At 33.6% G+C, this 24,922-nt stretch overlaps 1 protein-coding gene and 1 non-coding gene across 5 annotated transcripts in view; both read right to left on the bottom strand.

Annotated features, from left to right (window-relative positions):
* The window catches only part of LOC118205274 (kinesin-like protein KIF19), a 194,914-nt gene that overhangs the window by 14,669 nt on the left and 155,323 nt on the right, over positions 1-24,922 (bottom strand). For 2 of the 4 annotated variants that reach the window (XM_085810805.1, XM_085810806.1), the window contains exons 14-20: positions 19,035-19,143; positions 15,997-16,151; positions 14,790-14,921; positions 12,010-12,039; positions 7,963-8,075; positions 7,612-7,745; positions 2,916-3,110 (exon numbers count right to left, since the gene is read on the bottom strand). In XM_085810805.1, the coding sequence (XP_085666931.1) occupies positions 2,916-3,110; positions 7,612-7,745; positions 7,963-8,075; positions 12,010-12,039; positions 14,790-14,921; positions 15,997-16,151; positions 19,035-19,143 (868 nt within the window). Of the gene's footprint in view, positions 1-2,890; positions 3,111-7,611; positions 7,746-7,962; positions 8,076-12,009; positions 12,040-14,789; positions 14,922-15,996; positions 16,152-19,034; positions 19,144-24,922 lie in introns of all 4 variants that reach the window. The other 2 variants (XM_085810808.1, XM_085810807.1) reach the window with 2 other exon arrangements.
* TRNAT-GGU (transfer RNA threonine (anticodon GGU)) lies at positions 23,905-23,978 on the bottom strand. The gene has a single exon. It is a non-coding gene; the product is annotated as a tRNA-Thr (tRNA).

Raw genomic sequence — 24,922 nt, 5'->3', positions numbered from 1 at the left:
AGTTTCTTAAATAGAAATGCATATATTTTTCCCAAAGGAAAGCAACTCAAAAGACAAAAGTGGAGATTGCTTCGAATTGTGGCAGCCAATAAATAATAGCTTTTGTTTTGCAATTTGAAAAGCTTGAAGTTGGAGTGTGACTGTGCAAGTAAGCATTTGCATTTAAATATAATATGTTTTGATTTGAAATATTTCTAGATGACATTTTAGAAGTTAATAGCATAAAGCATATTTCAAATGAGAACTGATTTTGTTAAGCACTTGTTAAAGTTATTCTTATTGTATTCTTTGTAACTAATTATTGACTCGTTTTTGTGCTAGCCAAGGTAAAATTTACAATTAGGCAAAAACTCAACCTTAGAATAGCAGAAAGTTTGAATAAAGCTACCGATTTCAAGGGCAATCAAACATAAGTTCTTTAGCAGCACGGAAAATATAACTGCCATATATGTTTAAAACTATGCCAATCTAAGGTTGTTTTTTCTTGACGAACTTTAAATAGCTGTTATTATAGTTATCTTAGAAGCAATAGTAGATTTCTCTTAGTATGCAGATAAAACATTATTATAAATAAACCTACATTAAAAAACCCAACATGTTTTTTAAAAAAAGCTAAACTTTATGTTAAAAGAGTATCGGCGCATTTTGTATATTATTTTAAAACTGAGTAACTATTATTAAATGTTTTAATGATCAGTGTAAAACACATACAGCAATAACATTGTCTCTTCTAAATTATAGCTATTTTTCACAGTTCAGTTTAAACGCTAGTTCTTCAAATTTAAAACTCTAATTTCTATGTTGTTGTAAATTGCATCTCCGCGTTCAGTGTCAGCATGACTACGTTATGACTTCTCATGTCCTCTTTCGGGGAGAAAAGCTCTATGAGCTATTCTTTCTCATCTAAGTTCTGATTTCTAAATGTCTAGAGAAATGCGAAGTGTATCAGATGTTATTGTTCCAATGATTCAGAAGAAGCATATGGTAAAATACATATATATATGGAAATGATCCTGAATGATAATGTGCATGTCAGTATTGGTTTTATGCTCCGTAATGAGCAGAGAAAACTCGAAATCCAACTAAGACTTCAAGAATTGAAAGATAGGACCTGCTAGAAGCCATCGAGAACGACGACAAGATTATACTGACATAATTAGAAAAGGCTTCACAGTACTTTAGCGCAGAGGTTGTCATGACTTGAGATTTGTGATATAGCTGGATCCCAGGGTGCCATATTAATAATAGGAAAGAAGAGACTGAATTGTTAACAGACTGTATTTGAGTTTTAAAACTTGCCAGCCAGAATGCATCTGGAAATTTTTGTGCTGAGAAATACGTCCTCTGTTAGAATGTCAACCGATGAAAAACTGTTTGAAGGTCAAGCAAATCTGAACGATCTTCAGAAATTGAAGGGCTTATTCTACACCAGGCAAACTACAAAATCAGGAATGAAAGCTTACATCTGCAAAAGGATATCTTATGTGTTTGTTGAGATTCACGAACATGGATATAGTGGGAGCTACTATCCCCGTATCAAACGCAAAATAGGGAGATGTATTTCTAGCGGCTTAATTGGCTATTCGTACTCTAGGAGAAAGTGCTCATGGCTGGTGAGTGTTAAGAAATGGTATTCCATGACTATAACAAAGTTTTTGAAGAGGAAATCACAGAAAGCTTACGTAGGCGTATGTATCGCATTCCTCATCTTCAACGGATTAGCTACAATTATGAAGAGAAAGTAGGTAAGATCAGACTGAAGCACAGTGGACATTCAAAATTTAACCATTTGTAATGTGAGAGTAGTGACTAACTATACTGACTATTTAGACCGCAACACAGGGAAGATTTCAACAAAGTATGACTTTTTTGCACATTATACAATTTTTAGTAGGAAGCGTAAATCGAAAATGTAAAAGATCTTCATCGAGGACAACAATTTCATCCTCAGCAACAAATAGATGGATTGTGCTATAAATTATCCAGTAGATAGCAGAAAATTATGCACAATAAAGGAGAAGGCATTGCAGATTGAGAGCCAACAAATGTGTTCCATTATTTCATTGAAGAAAACTGCAAAAACTTTTAAATAGTACATCCGATCCATTGAAGGAAGGTATATGAGTTTAAAATTAGGTGAACTAAATTAAATAATTGAACTTAATTATTAAAGATAAAAATTTAGCCTGATAATGATGTTAGTTTACTTTGAGAACTTAATACATTTCAAGGGAATGGGGCATTAACTTCTTTTCATCAAAGGGTAGAGCTATTCTGTTTTATTTTGACGGAAATATGGCACTTATATAGCAAAACATAAAAACTAATGAATGAAATCAACAGTCATAGCACCTTCTAAATCAAAATAGAGACAAAAAGTTTTAAAATGTATAAGACAAAGCTTTATGATTTAGGTAAAACTGGAATAAAATGAAAGCTATTTTATTATACTTTTACTCATATTATTCATCCATTTCCTTTGTTAAGCGATGTATTTCAGGCAAAATGGAATTACTTCTTAGATAAGAAAGATCCTGCTACTTTCTCCCGAGATTCGGATACAGTGTTTCTTTCTAAAACCAATTTTATACCAAACGCTGAAATTTGCCTAATTTAAGGACAAATTAAAATTTGAAAATAAATCATTCACAGCTATAAATGGATGTATGGTAATTTGTTCCTATCAAAGTTAAAAAAAACTCTATAAACCACTGCAAGAATGGTACATACTAAAATTTAAAATCTGAAAAGTAGAAAAACTGTGAGAGATACTACAGTTTTAAAAAAATGAGCAGAATAATACTGAAATTTTTTGTAAATAATTTAGGTTATTCAGGTGTGAACATAAATTTGTCAGACGAATTCATTATAAATACATTTTAAGAGTTACCTAAAACACCCTCAGGCATTCATACCTCTGATCTGATATGAATGTGGAAGAATTGGAAGAGGAGTTAGAAAATCTGGAATTAGCTCGACGGTTCCTGAACTCCAGAGACCCGTTAGATAGGGGCGGTAAGTGAGCACCTCCATAGCAATCATCATCCGAACCACGACGAAATGGCTCACGTTTCCTCCTTTGAAACAAGCGTTTGTCTTCCCCATTTTCACTAATATAATAAGAAAGAAAAATATAATTACGCAGTGGATTAAATAATATAACAACAATGTAAACTATCTTCTAGAAAACTATTTAATGACCATAACTGCAGAATATTTTTTTAGTATATAGGCAAGCCATTTTTGCTTATTTTTAAGAAAGTCGGATCGAATTTTTTAAAAAAAATGTCGGATGTATTTAAGTAGAAAGTTTATTGTGGCATACTGGCTTCCTTATCCTCCTAACAGAGAAGTATCGTGTAGGATTTTCTACGGAAAGCAAGCTGATTTTTATATTTATATTTGGGAAATAACATGAAAATAATCATATTCAGCTCTACTGGAAACTGAACTCCAAAGTAAAATTGGCTCACCAGCGGCCGAGCAGTAAATTCGCTTAACACTGGTAGTTCGTTCCGGGTGCGAATCTCAGCTAATAGGTTGGCTGCAGAAACCTTTTTCATTGTTTTCTTCATGTGTAACGTATATACAAGCCAATTTTCTTCAAAACGTCCACCACGAAGGCATATCTTCCCTTAGGTAGATAGCCCTCGAGTTCTTTACCATAATTAAATAAACCAAATCAAAGAAAACTAATTCGTTTACTGATGTCTTGCGGTTTAGTGAAAGACCACCTAGTAGTCTTTTGCCTAAACCAAATCGGTTCAAAACAGAGCAAAATATCGGATCTGCCTTTGGATGAAACTAGCGTTTGTAACTTGAATGTCAGTTGGAAGGAAACTCATTTCGAGCAGTTATGAGAAGCATAAAATACGCCATCAAAATTTCGTTGGAAAATACAGGTTTATTCAGATTCTGCTTCGCGTCTACCCACAATTAATGAAAGAGATTGCTTAACAATTTAATGAAGTGGATACAAAAGGTTCACTTCATCTGACATCTGTTTTTTTTTACGACTTCATATTTTCTTCGTTCACAGGAAGGTGAGAATGGCGAGAAAGGAACGTTAGGAAACTTTAGTTAAAAATGGGACAGCAGTGAATAATACCCACACACAGACATTTTTATTACCAGTGTCACATTTAAAGAACTCAATGAAGAACTTTCAGGTTCCAAATGTGACTATCTACATAATTAATTTTTATAACCAATCTTAAATACCGCAGTATAAATAAATATAGATACATCAAAAGGACAATAATCTATCACGTTAGGGACTTTAACGATGCCAGATTATCGAAACTCCACAGTATCAGAGAATGACTGTTTTCGCATTTTTGAATGTACTGAGGAATGAAAAAAATTATCTATAATAATTCTGCAAGTGTATTGGATGGGTGAAGTTTATTAGTAAGTAAATTTAGTCGTAGTTTTATTATTGTTAATAAGTATTTTTTAAATAATATTTATTGCAATATATGAAATCATTTCAAATAGGTTTGAAAGGTCTAAGTACTTCACTTAAATTACATGTTTATATTAGAGAACTACCTGTTTCTCTTAGAAACGAACAGCAGTGTCCTCCACAAAGGCCGGTGAAAGTGATCAAGGAAAACTAGTTAAGGACAGTCCCTCTCTTTGGAGGTTTCCGTCGACGCAGTTGGTAGGCGTAAAAAAAAAAGGGGGATTTTTGTCCGAGATATGCCGAGCGAGCAAGACGCATTACGAGTCGGGAAAGCTGTTGTGTTTTCCCTTTTGTAATAATGCTTTAGTTAACCAGTCTATATTAACGAATATTAAGTCTATATAAAAAATAAATATAAAATGTTAACAAAGTCTATATTAAAAAAATATAAATAAACGCAACTGGTCTAAAGTTTTCTGTCACGGAAGTTCGGTAACGCACAACAGAAATCTTTGTTATTTTTCCATCTGAAAAAGAAAAGGTATTTGTTTTTCAAGTTTATCCCTTAGTGAAATTGTATAGTTTTTTCCATTAGCATAGACGCTGTTATAGACTTTCATTTAGATTTCTTTGCACTAAATCATTTATACAATGCACTATTCAGGTACCTACATTAAGGTTTTTAAATGTTTTCCCAGTATAAATACTTTCAAAAGTAGCAGTCTCAGAAAAGAGATTTTATAGTTTAATTTTTGCTTTTAGACAGCATAAACAGAAGGCGTTTCAATACCAAATTTCTCTATAATAATAGTCCTATTGCCATCTGTTTCGACTCACTTAACAATATCCAGCCTATGAAGATTTGTTAAAGTCACACGATTCCATTTTATTCTATTAACAACACTTCTATCAAGTTTCGAAAGCATTCTAAATAAATACAGATAAGGAAAGCAAATGAAATCATAACTCAAAGTTTTAAGCAAAATGACGCGAAACAAGTACCTTTCTAAATATTGCCGAAAGCATATAACGAGTAGATGCTGGATTATCAGATGTGTCGAATTATTGCATGTCAAATTATCGGACTTTGACTACATAGCAGAGCTATGTAACATTAATGAACAACAAGATTTTTATATAAAACAGAGATACAATACACGTGATACAAGATTAGGATAGGTCAATCACAATAATTGTATTGCTGATATATTAGGTTTATCAGTTAACAGTTACCTTATATTTATTGTAAACAATAAATTTCACGAGTTTTCCGAATCCTTTAAAAAAGAGTCAGTTTGAAAAATCATATTTAGACTTATATTTGCTAGAGGTCTACAAAAAATACTTTTTTCTTTCCCTCCAAAATATATGTACAGGGTGATTATAATTAAAGTTTAAGTTTCAAAACACTATAAAAAAAAAGAACCACTAATGAAAATGACGTCAAATTTGAAAGGAATGTTATTGAAGAAGGCAGAAAGCGTATGGTAGAAGAAAAAAATTAGTTTCAAAAGTTAGCAACAGAGGGCGCTGCAAGCGGAAGAAGACGTAAATTAAAATGTTAGTTAAATTTCAGTGTTATAAAGCCGCCAGGTACCAGGCTATTCCTCATTTCGCGTCTCAGGCGTTCGCCATGGGTGTTTCACTGCAGGACCGCGCTCTGCTCGTAAAGCTGTATTACAAGAATGATGATTGTGCAAGAGCAGCTCTGCAAAAATTCAGGACACTGAAGGGTATAAAAGAACTGCGTTGGTCCAATGAGTGTCGTAGGTCTAAAGAAAATGATGCAAAAATTCGAAACGACAGGTTCGTTTGATGTGCAATCTGGTAGAGGGAGAAAACGAGTGCATTCGACGGTAGTTGAAGAAGTGGCCACAGCATTACAGGAGGAGTCGGCCGGTGGTGTGCAACCGTGCAGTGCCCGAGGAATTGCCCGAACATTGGACAGGCCTACGAGCACGGTGCTGAAAATTGTACGAAACATCCTGCAATGCTATCCGTACAAAATTGGCAATGTGCAGGAGTTGCTTCCGTCTGACCTGACAGCTAGGGAGACGTTTGCGTTAGAATTCCTGGCTCGCATGGAACTGGATAATGAATGAGCGTGGAAAATTTTGTGGAAAGATGAAGCCCATTTCCATCTGACAGGATACGTGAATACCCAGAATTGTCGAATATGGGCAACAGAAAATCCACTGGCAACGCACCCCGTACCATTTCATCCTGAAAAGGTCACGGTATGGTGTGGCTTTACGGCATCAGTCATCCTACAACCATATTTTTTCGAGCAGACGGGTGCTTCCGGTCCTGTTACCGCAACCATCACTGGTCAGAGGTATGCATCTCTTTTGCGCAACCACGTGATTCCAGCTCTGCAACAGCATGGATGTGTGGATGAAATCATTTTTATGCAAGATGGCGCTCCTCCGCACATTGCACATCCCGTGAAGCAGCTGCTGAGGCGCCATTTCGGAAATGCTCGAATTATCAGCCGTCATTTCCCTACAGCCTGGCCGTCCCGATCGCCTGATCTTACTCCGTGTGATTTCTGGCTGTGAGGATATCTGAAGGATGTTGTGTTCCGTGCTCCAATTGCAAATTTAGCGGATTTAAAGGCACGCATTTCGTAACACATTCTAAACATCACCCCGGAGACACTGCGATCCGTTGTGGAACATGCTGTTTGTCGCTTTCAACTTGTTGCACACAACGGTGGACACCATATTGAACATGTTTTGCGCCAGTCTCGCGACAGTTCCGAACTTCTTTGATGAATGGTTCTTATGCGGTATGTCGCCGCAAAACTCTTGAAACCGATTTTTCGCTTTCGATGTGATATGTACAATCATGCAAATAAAATTATTCAACAATTCTAATTTGTCAATGCGTTTTAATGTGTAACTTCCACCTTAGCCGTTGTTTTACGAATCATTTCTCGTTTCTCGTATATTGAATTCCTTTTTGCTTTGTATTTATTCGTTAGTTTTTCATTATATATATATATATATATATATATATATGTATAGTGAAGTGCATTTAATTTGCTTAGGTACTCGATTAATCATAACGATGCAAGCACTGTAAATACCTTTTATAATATTTCGAAGATGTTCACATATAATCTGAAAACCTAATGAAATACTTACAGTTTACTAGCACAGATTTCTAGGCAGACTTCGTTGTTGCAGAGATTTAAAATAAATTACCTGTGCGATCCTATTGGAGGAAGTGGATTGGGGTTTTTGGAAGCAGTAGTGTCAGTGTATTTATTAGAATCAAGTTGATGGAGCTCCAGCATACTGCCACTGCTGCCAAGAGGACGCAGTCCACTAGAGGTTGGCTAAAATAATGATATAAACATCAAGTCTTCAACAATTGTTCAAGTTTTACAAAATACGTTATAAATTACGAAATCTATTCACAAAAAGCATTTTTATTACGATACATCGTTGACGAAGTGAGATAGGAAAAAAAAATTACTATTTTCGTAAGGACATTCATTATATGTCCACTACTTATGTCTATTCCTTTATTAAGAATATATAACTTTTATTTACCCTATAAAGATTTCCATAAAGACTAAGCTGGCTAGAATTTCTGCCGCTGCTTAATTCCTGTATTTCTTGTTGGTAAATTCGATACAATTCATTCAGTTCTCTCCTTGCGGTTGCTGCGTATAAACAAATTTTTGATTAGTATATTATATTATTATAATGTCAATGCATATTCTACTAGAAATCAACTGTGAAATGTAAAAGAGAGCTGTCTATCTAGTAGAAATCAGCTGTGAAATGTTTCCCGAGAACTAAATTTAAAAAACGGAATACACATATATTTCATATAAGATATTGTACCTACGGTAAAATGATATCAAAATTTTCGTTGCAAAAGCAAATAAATTGTCTTATTTTTTCAAACAAACAGAACTTGTTATTAAGCTCAGATGAAATTTCTGGCAAAAATAATCTCCTTCATTACCTACGATTTTAGGACATCCATTAATCAGTTGACGAACATTACAGGAGAAAAAACTCGATAGCTTTGAACTTTCGAAATATTTTTGGCAGGTTCCATTGTTTTGAAATGTGTATCAATCAGGTAATATTTGACATAAAATGTATTTCTATAATGCAACATAAGTTAAATCTATGAATTAACTACACGAGAAAGAGTTTGCGATCGCACAAGAAAATGACGACTTTCCTTACCTTTGCGACATACTATTTAGCTCTACCTAGCAGCCAAATATGTTGTCTAATTGCTTGGGTACCTTGTTCTCTTTCGCTTTAATGCACTATGAAAGTGCATAAGATGGTGTCAGAATCGAATGCACTATGAAAGTGCATAAGATGGTGTCAGAATTTTGCTTTAATGCACTATGAAAGTGCATAAGATGGTCCAAAATTTACAATTGGGATCATAGTACATCGCATCCCTGACATCATAATACATCGTATCCACCAAATACACAGTTAAGTCATTGTGACATTAATGTTGCGTTTCAGAATAAATATAAATATTTTACTGGTATATATATCATGATATTCTGATATTAGAGATATTTATTAATATAACACATATTTATTAATTTAAGCAAAACATGAGCACTTTTAAACAGAATTGGTACGAATACAATAGTGTTAAACCTTTGCTCTATAATTTAAAGGAGCAAATCTTCCAGAGGCTATGCAGCGTAGTCATAATAAAAAAAATAAAATAAAAAAAAAAAAAAAAACTTCCGCAACAGATGAACCCCTAGCGGTCTATCCACTCAACCAACGAAATGAAATTTCAGATATTGTTATTTGAAGTGTTATGCGCTCGAGATTGTGAGGATTTAAAACAATAAAACTTTCACGGCTAAAGTTGCAATGAAAACGTTTCGAAATTTTCGAATGGTAACACCCACGTTTTTTTATTTCCTGCATAAATTGATCAGCGCATTGAGAAACTATAAATGGCTTTAGAAACATATACGTAGGACGAAAACTGCTGGCGTAAAAATATTTTCAAACAATGCTCTTCATGACTAATGACCAATGACAATCAATGACAGCACAAGCGAGAAGAGGAAAGAAACTTTTTACTGGAATCACAAGTTTTCAACATGCCCATCTTAGCAGACGATAACGCATTGCATTCGGTAATTGTTGAGAACAGTGGCGAACGTAACATCGCAAGAGGAATGCAGCATGCAATGGACCTGTAGTAATTGTATTACGTATTTCAGCAAAAATTTCAACAGTAACAAATGGTCGTCCAAATCGCAGTCTATCACATGCAAATCCAGTTTCTTCACATGTTTCTACCAAATTACGTGCGGATTTTACGGAACAGAGACCTCATCTTAGCCTACGATTCTGCCAATAAACTTGCACAGCTTCGGCAGCATTTCCTCTGTTCAGATAAAACAACTTTCTCAATTCACCTCTTTGTTTCCCTGTAAATGTCATATGGTTAGCATGCGCGGGCATCTGATTAAAAAACAATCTGCTTATTAAAGTTTTTCCCACAAGCAATAATTTGCACATGATCTTCTGTGATCTTCTACCGTCTATGGAAAGTGTGATTTATGCACCTAATCTCTGTGTTGCCATTGGTCCTTTATTATGTACCTAACATAATTCCCTCTATGTTACGTAACCATTTATTTTATGATTTAGATCTTTACTGTCATTTCTCCTTCCCGTTTCCACGCTAGAATGCAAATTAGTTCGCGAGTATTTTGCTGAGGTTTATGGATGGTAGGACAGATCGTGTTCTGCCTCGCCTCTCGAGGCTACGTTACTCCCATAAGTTGCTTATTGCCATTATTGTTGATAAGCTGCTGCTAACTCATGTAGCTTTCGGCTTTGCATTATAATTGTTGAAATTTGAATATCTACCCTGGTTAGGTTGTGAGCCAACAACGAGTTAAATTGAATTCTTTAGTCTTTGACTAGTAGCTTATTTTAAATTTGAACTTACTGTTATTTAAGTTAGCTTGCCATTAAGTGCTAAGTTGTAAGTACCAGCCGTGCCTTCTGTTCTTCTTTAGTTTTAATAAAAAGATCTTTTACACACTTTTCAAGGATCAGTTATTGTTTTAAACTTAGCGATAATTCGCTGTCTAAAGTCTATCTATGGTTTGGTTGCAATTTATGATTGCTGAAATGACTAAACTTTATACATCTTTATTGACTGGTCTAAACTAATTTATGTAGAACAGGAAGGCAATTCAGAAAAAGCGACTACTGTGTTGAAGTGCTTGTGAGAGAATTAATAGCTGAACAACTATACAAAATTAATGGAATGCATGAAATCTCAGAGCGTATTATGGAAGCTGATCCTAACATTGAACTTAACCTACGATTTCCCGATACTAAACAATGCAATTTGTTGCTGTAAAGGAACGTATGACGAGGAAAAGCCCACAAAGAAAACATCGATATTGAAGTTTTTAATGAAAAGAAATATTTAAAAAAAATTAAGAAAAAAATATATCAGGTAAACATGCATACTTAAAAATTATTTCTCATAAAGACATTTACATTTACTAATCACGTTTTATTTATAGAAAAACAAGATAAAAATGTTTTTTGCGGATGTGGGCGAAATTACAATTTATTGTATGTATTTAGTTCTTCGACAACCTGGTTTCACAGTATACTGTGGGACCGATTACCAGGGGAATGCGAGATATTGCTGTATTATTATTTCATATACGTAACATTATGGTTAAGTGTAAATGAAAATTCCTTTTTTTTTCGAAATATTATTCAAATTTGTAGAGTGTTTAGCTCACAAATATGTTCTTTATTAAAGAATTTTATGTGAAAATGTATTCATAGTAATTGTGCATTGCTTTATAGTCTAAGCAATCTGTTCAGTTATAAATGGCGATAAATTGTAATAAAGCATCGTAAGAAATCATAGCGAAAACAATATTAAAATAAACAAATACATAAACAAATCTGAAAGATTTCAGATTTTACATTACGTCCAAAGGGGCTTTTTTTAACATTTTGTGTGTTGCCTTTATTTATTAAATATTGGGTTCTTCGTACTTAAACTATAAAATCCAGTTCAAGAGCAATATCGCAAAATAATTTTAAAATGAGCATATCTTTAGAATTTCCGATACACAGTCTCGCGCGCTGGAGATAAAAATATTTTTCCCGTACAACGTTTCAATTGCTCGCTTTGAAATCCTTGAGTTTGCTGCCCATTTTCGCAGGAGGATTAGTTTACTCAAAATTTGATGGTACCGTTGTTTATCACAATGCAAGAAACATATGTACATTTATGCAGATTCTTCATTATTTAATTTCTTTAAATATAATACAGGGCGATAATATTCGGTGGCAACAATTTGAAAAGTAAAACAACGCTTGCAGTGAATCAAAACAGAATACCAAAACGAAATTAATAGCCCTTCTGGGCAAATTGCGCCTTTGGAGTAATAACATTTAAGAACCACTTTGTAGTAAGTAGCACTTTGACACATTTCTATCAAAACATGAAACATGCATAATTGAGTATTGTTTCTAAAGTTATTTATTATTAAGAAACATATTCAATTTATGGTTTTTATATCTGAAGCTTTATAATAACTGTAAACTTACCATTCTGCGTTTTTTCTCCTGTTGCCAAAGCTAAAAAATATCATAAAAGTAATTATTACTTTTGTTCTGTCACACAAAAGAATATGCTTAATTTAGAATTTAAAATTTTTACTAATGACCTAACCGAAGCTTTAATTGAAAGTATTATTTATAATTAGGACTGGATGCCATGTATGCTTGATCCCAACATTTTCGGCGACCTAGACGATCAGTACAGTTGGTTCATTGTAAATTAAATATACTAATAATTCAATGCAAAATTTATCTTCATATAGCTGTCGCTTATCAAAACAACTTAGATGCACCTGAAGTGGTATATGTCGCGTGAGTCTTAAGCGAGGTCTGATTGCAAGCTGTGAATTAATAATTATTGTCAGATCATGGGAAGTCAGTAAATTTTGATTTGATTTGGGTTGTTTAATTACGGAAGCACGTTAAGGTTATCTGCTTAACAGGAAGGATACTTTCGTGGAGGTCTTTCTAAAAGAAACTCGCTCGTTTACACGTTGCACATGGGGAAAACGCAAAAACGCCAGTGCAGCCAGCTCGTTCGCCTGGAATCGAACCCAGGTTGGAACTACCAGTGTTCAGCGACTTGACCACTCGGCCGTTGATAGGCCCAGTACGTTTTGACCTGAACAAGCTTTGGCATTTGAAAGTTCATTATTAAGTATACTTCTTTTAGAATTATACACAGACGAGTTCTATTATTATGAACGAGCTATTTTACTAAAAATAAAGTACAGTTATGCTTAGGTATCGTGAAATAAAAATTCAAACGTGACAAATTTTGATCGCGATATAAATGTTACCTTCTGCATTTAAAAATACACTCCATAATATAAAAAGTCTATGCACCAAGAACAAGTTATGGAACGGGACGAACCTGCGTATGCCCTTATAATACTACAATATGCGAATCATGAACTTTTGGCTGCCAAATGACCGACTATCTGGAGTTCCAGCTCTTTGCAACGCAGCATACGGGGGGTACATAAAACAAAAGACATTCCAATGCTAAGACATAACTTCCCTGCGAGCGTGGCTCTGTCAACCTATGTGGACTTCACCAAAGCCTCAATGACGAGTTCGCGAATAGTGTAAGCGGATGTCGCCATTTTAGAGAAGATGTGCAACTACATTAAAGGAACCAGTGTGGTCAAATCTCAAGATTGTTAGACATTTGGATCAGAGTGTATAAGGATCTTAAATTTTACTAACGTTTATTTTATTTTAAAACTTTACTGTCCTCTCTTATTTCCACTTCCGCGCAGAATAAATGCTTGAATATGTTTATGCAAATTGTGCTTGCAAACTGTTAAGTACTTAAGTTGTGGCTTTTCGCCAAGTAGAGTTAGAAAGAGAGAGAGAGAGTGAGCCTTCTCGCCACTTTATTTTACTCGTGCTTTCAATCAGTTGCAGTCCGCCTTTAAGGCCAGAGGTTTAGTCCTCTTGATATTAAAGACGTCTTGTAGTTTTCTCGCAGTTTGCGTACTACATACGTAAAAATCTAAAATGCCAATCTTAGTGTTATTCGTCTGTGTACAGTATTCGAGTTTTAGCTTTTATTTAAATTTAGTTAGTTGTAGTTCTTATTTTCTTCAGACCACAAATGGTGGTCTTTGTATCCTGAAGTGCGGCAGCACCTGTAAATTGTGAAAAACAAAGGGTAGTTAAACCCTTCCTCTTCTTGTCGTCTCTTCTACAGTTAAAAGAACATAGTTTAGTTAAACTCACTGTTCTATTCAGGACACTTACATCTTCGCAAAACAGATAAGGAGAAATAGTAGTCCTGATAAGTGATGTTACCATTTGGTGATGTTGGCAATGTTGCCCTTCTTTTTACGGATCCCTGATCTTGCATTCCAGTAAGATCCCCCGTTGCACACGGTACGCCTTTCTGCTGCTTGTCTTCATACTTCTCCAACACTTCTCTTCCCAGATATCTCTCTAATATAATAAAGCACGTTTGCCCTTTAATGAGTAGGCGTCTTCGGAATTCCGACGATTAAGTCGCCAATCGGAACATACATGGCAAGCTATCTCGCAGGAGGACATCCGCCAGTTCTACGAGACAATGTCCAGCCGGATAACAGATTTCGTCAGGGCCAGAGGTAGGCCAACGTATTATTGAACTTTTTGGGGTTCTTTGTAACTGTGTTAATATTATAATATATATATAATAGAATAGAATATATAGAAAGAATAAAATATTGAATCCTTATTAGCGTTTTGTTCTCAATACATATGTACATCACATTTACCGATTTTCGTCTTATTCCGATAAATCCTTCCTGGTGTATCGCTTATGTTATGGAATGCATATTATTTGCATTTTAAACAGAAATATTCGAATCGTAAGGAAAGATGTTAACTTTTGCAACTTCCAAAGTTTTATCATTATATTTAAATCAGAGTGGAAAATTTAACTAAAGGATTAATTCATATATGGATAACATTGTCTAACTTATTTGGTTTTAGAAGATATTAAATTAAAACCCAAGAACATTATTTGAGTTTTATAATTAAGGAAAATTCAACAGTAAACTGGGTTTAGACTGGAAATTATGCCATTTTTTGGGTATTATTCTTTTAAGATTAGAGACTTATTTCAGATTTCTCTTCAGATGCATAAAGCATTTTTCTACAAGAATTAAACTGAGTCTGCCTTAAAATATTTTTGATTATTACTTTGATTTCATTACCTCCAGAAAACTGTACTAATTTGTTATGCTAGATTAGTTAATATATTATGAATCAAAATAAGATTTTTTACTTACAGTCAATTAGGATTCTTTGCTTTGTGATAATCTCATCGCATAACTGTCGCTGCCTGTCGTAGCGGAGGATCATTAGATCTCTGCACCGCAGTTCATGATCCCTGCACAACTGAGCAGATTGCATTTCCAACTCTAAAGCACTTAATTAAGGCAAAATATATTCAACTATGATTATTTTAAAAACAGGTTTCTATGTTCAGCTTTGATTATTCTCTTTAATAAATACTATTTTTTCTATTAAGATTCGACTTTTTATTTTGCTATAAATAGCTATGTAAAAAATTTTATAAATAACTAAATAAAATTTTATAGCTATGAAAATCTTAACGCTATGCAGTTCACCTGTCATCCTTACGTCTTAAAACAACAAATTTTTGAACACACTGTCTTTGGTGTAAGTATTTTTTTTTTTGTTACGCGCCAGTGTTAAATTCTTAAAGGTGCTACTCAATATGCTCTTCTTTTTCTCTACTGTAGAGATTCTTTAATCAGAAAATTAATTAAAACTGAGTTTCCATTCTTAAAAACTAATAACTTACAAGAACAAATTTAGCAAACAGCAATTATTAAATTTGTTGCGAATGGATAATCAGCAATTCACAATTAAAAATTCAGAAATTTAATGAAGATTATAAAATTACGGCCAATCTTAGCATTTCGAAATCCATTTTTAATTCGGGGTCTTGATACACTCAACATTCTAGGAAAAAATTCCTTAGAGCATAAATAACCACAGTTTTTTTTTTTTTTTTTTTTTTTTTTTTTTTTTGTAGAAAGTCAAAACTATGTTTTTTTAATTGTTACAACCTTCATCAAAATAAACGCCATTCGGAGACTTTATAAAATTATTCAATTTGGTTTTTAATACAATATAAAAGTAGTAAAATTCCTTATGGAACGAAAGAACAAGTAAAAAGTAAGAAACAAGAAAGCTAAAGGGCAAAATGATTTGTTACAGATATATATAACATTACTGAATACTTTTTTATGATTCTGAACTGTATATATTCTAAAAATAAGTTATGTTCCATTCACTTCTCCTATTTTATTATTTTCATCTTAGAGATATTTGCTTTTAGCTGAGGTATTTGTCAGTACGACGATATGATGAGCATACTTTTGGGAGTATAAATTAAACAATCCAGAAAAGGTAGGAAATAAAAGCTTGATTTCGGTTAAAATAAAACTTATTTAGAATCAAGGATACTCTCTATTTCAAGCTCGTAAACTCGAGTAAGGAGATGAAGAAGTTCTCTCTGTTCTCGAGAACTGGCTTTCTCAGTAAGAGATTCGGTTACCGATATCGTCTTCTTTTTACAATTATTATAATCCGTCTCACAGTCCTCACGCATTTGCAAATATCTGGAAATAGAAGCAAATACAGCTAGTTGAGCTATAGAAAGATTATGCATTAAAATTATCTACGCATACATTCAAATACATTCATTACTAAAACAGATACACTTAAATATTAAAACCTCCTAAACCGGAAAATTCAGAAATCTTTAAACTGATGCTTTGTTAATGCATTCTTACTTATTAATTTAATTAAATAAGTTAAAATTAAATAAGAAATGGATTAATGTAATCATATTAAATATCTAGATAATGATATGTTTTTGTATGGATTGGGACATAACCGTAGTATCAGGAACATTGATTTTTTTCCTTTGAAAATTATCACAGCTAAATATTTAAAAACATTGCTTTAAACCTGTTTTCGTTCTAATTCGTAAAAAGTAACTAGTTTTATAAAAACGCAGAATTTTGCGATAAATTGCCAAATAAATACTATAATTAAAATCTTCATACTTTCTGAATGAATAACAATTATTTTCGGAAGTGCTTCTGTTGAAGCAGTTCAAGACGACTAAATCCCTTTGCCAAATGTATCCAATTTCATTTCATGTAACATTGGAAGCGCTATCATAATGTCTGTCTTGCTTTGATATATAAAACATAAATGCATTTTAATAGATATTATCTTAAAGGTATTTGGTCGATGTATTACATATACTAAGAATTTACTCATACCAGTTTAGCTAGATGAATAAAAGCTAAGAGAGGAGGGCATGTAATTATCAAAACATGAAAAAAGCATAACTATTGTACCCTGCTATAAAACAATGAGATTTCAGGAAAAAAATGATTTTCACATCCTCCTGCACAGAAGAATAGGAAAAGGAAAATACAACTATAAATTATTTTCAGATTTGCACATTTTTTTCGACAGAAGTGTCTGTATAGTATCAGGTCTACAGAATTTTCCAGCTAAGTCATAAAACGATAAGAAATAAAGTTTGACATTTTATTTTTCATTCTTCTAAATGTAAACGATGCATGCAACAAATATTTTAGCAAAAAGTAGAAAATTTGTCAAACTGTTTGCTAGCGGAAGTCCTGGCAGAATATGCCTTGAAAAAATGTTATTCTCTTTTTCCTTGAAAAAAAATTCTGTTGTGTCTAGCATATAAAATCAATAAAATCTGCTATAAAATCGACAGCATGCTAAAGCTAATTTTTATGTAATCATTTATTGTATAAAAAAGGAATTTATTACGTAAAAAAAGCTAAGGAAATTTTGAGAATAAATTTAAAAACATTTTTGTTAGATAAAAATGCACGGAGTTTTAGAAATTAAAAGGAAATCTATAAGATCTAAAGGAAAAGAAAAAAAAATTTCTGAATGCACATTTGAAACTTTAAAGCAAAGTATCGACTTAAAGGAGCATATAAGACGTAAAACAGTAAGTTAAGACACTAATTAATCCTAGAATAAAATACATATATGTGTTGTTTATAATTTGGATTTGAATAACAAAACTATTTTAATACTGCAAAAGTTAGGAGAATTTTTTTGTAAGTACGTTCACTTATTTTACTCTTGTATGACTGGCAAAGGAATCTACGAATAACACATAACAGTAATCAACCACTTCACTGTCCTAGGAAGCTGAAATATTTGCTCCCTTCAAAGATAAATTTTCAACTAGCCTTAGAAATGTTCCTTTCCTCTTTCCAGCATTTATCAAGACGTATTTAGAAGACCGTCTATGTGGGACATTTAAAGGATTTTGAATATTGCTTCCATATCAGAAGAAAAACTTTTTTGTTCCCTATTCCCTTATCTGAAAATTAAGGAAGACTATCCCTAAATGCGTGCTTTCAAATTAGCAGTAGTTCTATTGCAGTGCCAGCTGAAAGTGAACTGGAAATGTGTTCCTATTTCCCGCCTTTTTAAGTAAACATCATTTTGTGTGATCCTGATTTTTGGGGGATTGGAAAAAGCAAAGTGACGAATATCTCCCGGGATTAACGATGCAGGCTACATTTAACCAAAATGAGAGTGTGCCGTTACTGATGCCTGACAACACTTTTCAAATCGACGAGTCTATTTCCGTCGTTGGCATGAAATAGAGCACCATGTAAGCGACGATAGGACTTTGCCCAGTTTCGCCCCATTTTTGAAAGAGAACACCCCAGGGGACGCATTCGATGGTCACCCACTCTCCTTCTTCTACCACCAAAACACTCGAGAGGACTTCTGGGTCATCGTATATTTTGAGTGCACCCCGCAATGCGACACAGACAGAAATGCATTTACAAACAGCCATGCCTTCTTCTGGATCCAAACCCAAGTCTTTTGATACAATACTGATCGTCACTAACCACTATCCCGTCTGGTCGGTAACGGCAGCTTTAAGTATTTATTAAAGAAATGAGGAAGATAAAGAAAATAAATATTTAAATTTTTGCCACTGTAGGGAATAATTAAACGATTTTTAACATTTTAATTTGCATAATATTTTAAAACTTAATATGAAAGAAGAGGGCCAATGTAAAATTTTAAATTAAGTAAACAATGCAAATTCATTAGATTGGCGTGCATTTTGTGTCAAACTCTATTGATTGTAATGGGTTATTGCTAATACCCTCTACACAAAGAGTTACGTTCGTTTTTGTTTTGCTCCGTTCATTGCTTTCGACATCAAATTCCTACTTCTGTCAAACATTTTTTTGCTGCTGTAAAAGATGGACATGTATCTGCTCACTCTCGAAATCGATAAAGCTTTATTCAAATTTTACACCAATCAAATTGCCTAACTTTAAAATTTTAAAATAAAGGCTCATTCCTTAAATTTTTAAATTGAAATCTTAAATTAAAAGCTAAATTTTTAATGAAACTTTTAAAACAAAAGTTAGAAAACTTCCATTATTTTCAGTATTAAGCCAAATGTACATTACCTGTGATGTTGGCTTTTTACGAACTGTAAATCCTCAAATGCTTGAGCAACGTATTCCGGCATCTCTTCTTTTTCGTAGTCTTTACTACTGGCACTTTCACTACTCCGATCTACGTATGAAGAAAATAAGATGTTTTATGTTTATAAAAAATTATGAGTATTAAAACTCTTGCTTAATTTCATTTCATAAAGCAGAAAGAAGTTAAAAAGAAAAATGAGGGTTTTGTTTGAACGGATTTCAAACTATAGAATTTATCCTGGAATTTGTGAAGTCTGAATACAAAAATAGACGAATAAAATTCTCATAACACTAAGATTTTCAGAAAAGTAGCAGTCACATTCTAAGTGATAATTTGTAATGTATCATCTTAAAAATTCTGAGAAATACAATAAAGAAATTGAAGTTTATATTGTAATGAAACATTTTTCAGCTATAACAGTAAAATACGGAAAACGTAACATAATACCAGTTACACTTAACTAACAGCTTAAATAACAGTTTAAATATGCACTGCACTAATAATAGTGCATTGTATATTTAGCACATGAATTATTGTACAAAAGAAGATATGTAATATGTAAGCGCATAAATTATACAAAGAAAAACATTGCGGCCACGATTTGCTTTATGAAAAAGGGCTTATTTTGAAACGGAGAAATGGGAAAATATCGAGAATGATGACTTTCAGTTTAACATTCTAAAAATGCTGGAATTGTAACATGAGGAAGGGCCCATTTGACAATGAGATTTCCAGTTGCAGTTGAAGAGCTGGGAAAATGAGGAAATATTTCGTGAAAGAAATACTTGACAGTAAGAAACACGAAGAAGTTTCAAGCTGATATGCTGTACTTGTTAGAAAAATTTATCTTAAAATTAAGCTGTTTCCCATTGTGAAGCGGCAGCCAAAAAACAATACAGAAAGTCAATGTGTAAAACATGCTGTGGGTTCCAAGAGCCATGGTTCCAAATAATTTAGCAATGTGTATTGCCATAAAAATCAGGTGTTACGTCCGTTATGTGCGATGAATTATCACCACTAGAACAGCTATTTAACAAGCAAAGAGATACAAAATTAAAACACTTTAAGTTTATCTTATTTCCGCATTTCAGAAGGCTTAACTCAAAACATATAACACAGATTTATCAGCCGAGTTGGACCTGGTTTCAACTTAAAGCTTCCTTTAACAAAGGGTATACACCAGCGGTTCTGAACCTTTTGACTAACGCGTACCATCTAAACATAAATTGAACGCCTTTAAGTACCATCACTACAAAGTACTACTACCACCTCCACTCTTGAACAAAGCTTCAGATCGCATAAATTTACGAGTGTTAGAGAAAAAACTCAATCTGGATGTTGAGGTTTTAATCTTTGAATTTAAAATTAAAAAATACTTTGCTTCTTTGCGTACCACCTATTTTTCTCTTGCGTACCACAGGTTGAGAACCTCTGCATACTAAACAGTTTGAGTCTAACCTCGGAGGAGACTACAAGCTTACTTAGACCGCTATAGAACTTTGCATTTACCAAACAGGAACTAACCTTCATTAGGATTTTTGAGTCATTTGAGGTCATTAGGATTTTTGAAGCAGAAGACGTGAACAATGAGCAATGCTCTCGTCGGGACTTGAACCTGGACCTCTCGAATACGCGTCGAGTGTGCTACTCTTACACCACGAAGGTATGCAGAAAGGAGGAAGAAATTACCTTATAACCTAAGTCTGAAGTATTCCCAGAAGAGTCTTTTGGTTGGCCAAGCAGCGAAAGCTGGCCAAACTCTCTCACTCCTACTCGTAAAAATTCTACACTTTATAAAATTCTATACTTTATGGTCAAACTGTTTGCCAGATAAATTTTGAAATCAGCGAACCTCATGGCGAAAAGAGGCAGAAAGAAAAGATTTGTTACTAGAACTTAAATTCCACAAAGGAAACAGATAAACTATTCTGGCAGATTATTCTAACTAACAGTACATAAAGCAGAAGTGGATGTATTTTACATTTCTTTTGTTATATAAAATGCCTGTTCCCTAAAGTGCTTTTCAAGAAGAAATTTTTGTCTCATCACGATGAATGAAGCCTAAAAACTTAAGTCATGAAAGCATATAAGGTATAATTAACATATTATTTCTATACGTGTTTTGCATTTACATTTTTCAATAGTTCCAGTTTCTGTATTCTGCCACATGTTTTGTGATAATAACAAAGAATCCCGCCATGCATCAGCTGTAGCACTTACTGAAGACACCAGTAAATGTAGAGTACATATTAATTGATTCTTTAAGTACAGAATGGGCATGTTGAGCTTGCGTTTAGGTTTAGAGTCCATACTTTGCTTTAATATGATTCCAATTATACCAACATCAAAAGTGAATGAAAAATATTATTATATTTGCTAATCAAATTAGGCCTAAAGTTACACGAATCAGAGAGTAGAACCCCCACGTGCGATTAATACATTAGTAGAAATAATTCAGAAAGCAACAAAACTTTATAGTGACAAATTATATAATTACAAATCTATGTAATAAAAGTGCATGTCTTAGTGGAAGCATATCACCAGAAACGTTCAGGAGAACTGGCACAAGGAAAAACATCCACGAGCTGCTTAGAAAGTATATTCTTATATTTAAGTCCAAATTATATTGCAAAAAAGAACTGAAAACTTCAAACACGAAAAGGTTCGTTTCTATACGCGAAAAAAATACGTATTCAGTGAAAGACTATAATTAACTCTAAAGATTCATTTTGTTGTAATTAAGAATTTCACATATTCAGAATATTTTAAATACTGTTCTAGATGAACCGGAAATGAATTAGGAATTAAGTTGGATGGATTGTTCTACAACTTTATTTAAAACAGGATCAAAACCAAACATTTTAATAAAATATGCATTCTTGATTGTTAATTATTTAATTCATACGAAACTCTGAAGTCATAACGACTAACACCCTAAGGCAGGGTTTCTTAAGCTGTGGTTCGCGGGACCTGTAGCAGGGAGTTGCCAATAATTTTAGCAGTTTTGATATTTCTTTAACTTATTATAATAATTTTACAATTACCAAATATTTTTATACAATGCTGAAAATAGATAAAGATAAGACAATACAGACAAAATGAAAAACGAAAACATTTCGACGCGCACTTTTTATAGTATAAACGTTCATTTTCCTTGCTTTGCACGTGACGCTGTTATTTCGTCTGTTACTTATTTAAAATTTTCACACTGTTCTCTATTTTAAAATTAGAAATTAAAGTTAATGACCTAAAACTGCAACAGCACATTACAGTACAAGTGAAAAAATTGGCAGTTTCACCCACGCGAGTGTCGGATTTGTGCAATACCTATGGGGTCCCACAAAATTTTTGTAAATATTATTGAGTTCTGGGAGTTCCTCTCAGTGATAAAAAGGGGTCGCGACTGAAAAACGTTTAAGAAACCCTGCCCTAAGGGAAAGTAACTGAAGTTTCAAATGCTTTGAGTAGATAAAAAGAAAGTTAACGATTGATTAAGAAAGACGGTTTTCCTTATATGTTTTTATTACTTTCTAGAAGTGGTAGTGTTTAAAAGCACAAAAGCGGTAACAAATTATTGTTAACCAGGAAATGACATCGAATGCAAGATCAGAAACTTAGCGGTATCGTACAATGAAATGAAAAAAACCATCAAGCGCTTAATTTGTTTGTAGAAAAAACGCACAAGCTAATACAGGTCAAAGATCCCGATTGAGGAAATGCGATCAGATCCTGGAATTTCATCTCTGAACACAAATACGAGTAGGACTTGTTGGAGGAAGTTACAATATGTACACTATAAATAATAATAAAACAAAAGTTCCATACATTACGAGGAATTCGTTAACTAGAAGGGTCAATATTTGCTCAAAAGATTTCTTTTGATAAGTGACATGTACAAAAACTGCCTAATACCATTTTCTTTGCACAAAAGGAAGACATTCATACTTCTCTTACTGCAAATGAAAAAGAACAAAATGCGTGCTAGGAAGGGAAAACTAAGACTCCTACACTGATTCAACCTTTATTATGAAATTACAATAAAGAAATCGTAATTTCATAATAAATTTTGAACTCGACATTATGCGAACCAAATATATAGGTACATAAAAAGGTACACAAAAATTTTAAATATATATTTATTAATTGAAAAAATACTAAAGGACGCTTATTTACAATGATTAGGACTACTATACAATACAAAGGGTATCCTACCATCATAGGAACTTCTCTCATAATTTCTCTTACTTATCAAATATACAAATATTCAATCGAAGCTGTAATTTCAATAACAAACGTTCGATGGCGATCGGGTTATCTGGTTATAACTTGATGATCTTCCCTCTCAAAGCAGCAAACCAATAATCCTCTCGGCACAGAATGGATTATTTAATAATAATAAAACACTGTAAGGCAATCTGCCTTACAACGCAAATGAGAGCAAAAATGCCTTCCCAAGATTTGAACCTTATCAAACTACCAGTGTTATGCAGTTTTGTATATTCAGCCCACTATTGGACTTCCTCTCGGTCTAATCCAACACTTAAGTGACCCTAAAAGTATTTCATTTGCGGGACTTGGATTTCGGTTTCATGGTTGAGCTACTCAACTCTAACTTCACCGGTGTCCTGGAAACTGTTGATTAATATTAATGACGCTGTTACTTACGAGACACTTTGTATATCTGATTATGAAACATGTCACATTATCACAATAAACTTTCAGGAAGTATGGTAATTCTTACGATATCCATCTCCTAAAACATTTACTTTGGAAGGCACACGATATTAGCAATTTAATAGGTTGTAAAGACATTAGGCAATTTTGAAGCAGGAAAGATGAACAATGAACAATCGCCTTCGCCGGGAATCGAACCACGGACCTCTGGAATACCGGTCCAGCGTGCAGAACCACTACACCACGAAGGCACGCTATGAAGGCGGGAGAAATACCTTAAAAGGTCTTATTGATTTTTTTAAAGAATAGACGTTGGCTTATTATAAATTAAGAGCATCCATAACTATGTGTACCGCGACTTCGATGAAGATATGCTTTTAATCTCTTCCTTTGTCAAAAATATACTACAGAATAACAGCTAATTAGTTTCAAAACGTTCTAGTATGTCTGTTTTTTAGAAATTATCAATAACAATTATTCTCTGCTGTAAACTATAGATGGAGGAAAGCTGCAACAATGAACGCCGTGCTATCTATCCCTGGTGCTGCAAACGTCATCGCATTGTGCGTGCGGACATTTGCCGTCCTGGGCATGAGGCATGTTTTTGACTCCGGGTACGTGACTTGGCTATACGATCCCGTAATTCGACGTGGAATGAATTCGGCATGGGAATCTCAATGCTCCGGAGACATTGAGATTCTCAGTGTGGTTCTCCAGCACTGATCGATTCCATCATTGCTTCAGCGGCATGAGATTCCGGCTAACACAAGCAGCAATGACTATGGATCCAGTCCATGATCCGATATGTGCTGGTGTAACTTTATCCATCTTATACAAGTCATACCACGACCTTTACTCAAAGAACCAATGATAAAATGCGATTTCTATATGAGAAACCCGTGTACAATTTTTTCATTTATACTCAGTTACTCAAACCTGCTTTTAGCGCATGCACTGGAATGCTAATCATTTGCATATCCCAGCATGCAGTACGTACCTTTCATGTAAATTTGACATTTGTCGCATGCCACCTTCGTGGTATAGCAATTTTTATTTTCAGCAGTGAGGAATCATCATGAACTATCAAGAAACGGAAATGTTATAACACAAAATTTTTTTCTTTAATGAAATCTTTCTAAAACAATACAATTAGTGTAATTTTAATTACCTCTCTAAAACCCCAGATAATGTTGAT

This window comes from Stegodyphus dumicola, chromosome 2 (genome assembly GCF_044657685.1).
Source record: "Stegodyphus dumicola isolate Sdum_Otavi_A_Nest chromosome 2, ASM4465768v1".
In the NCBI taxonomy this organism is placed as follows: domain Eukaryota; kingdom Metazoa; phylum Arthropoda; class Arachnida; order Araneae; family Eresidae; genus Stegodyphus; species Stegodyphus dumicola.
Note: the sequence above shows the minus strand (reverse complement) of the source record. Positions and strands in the feature narration are given on the sequence as shown.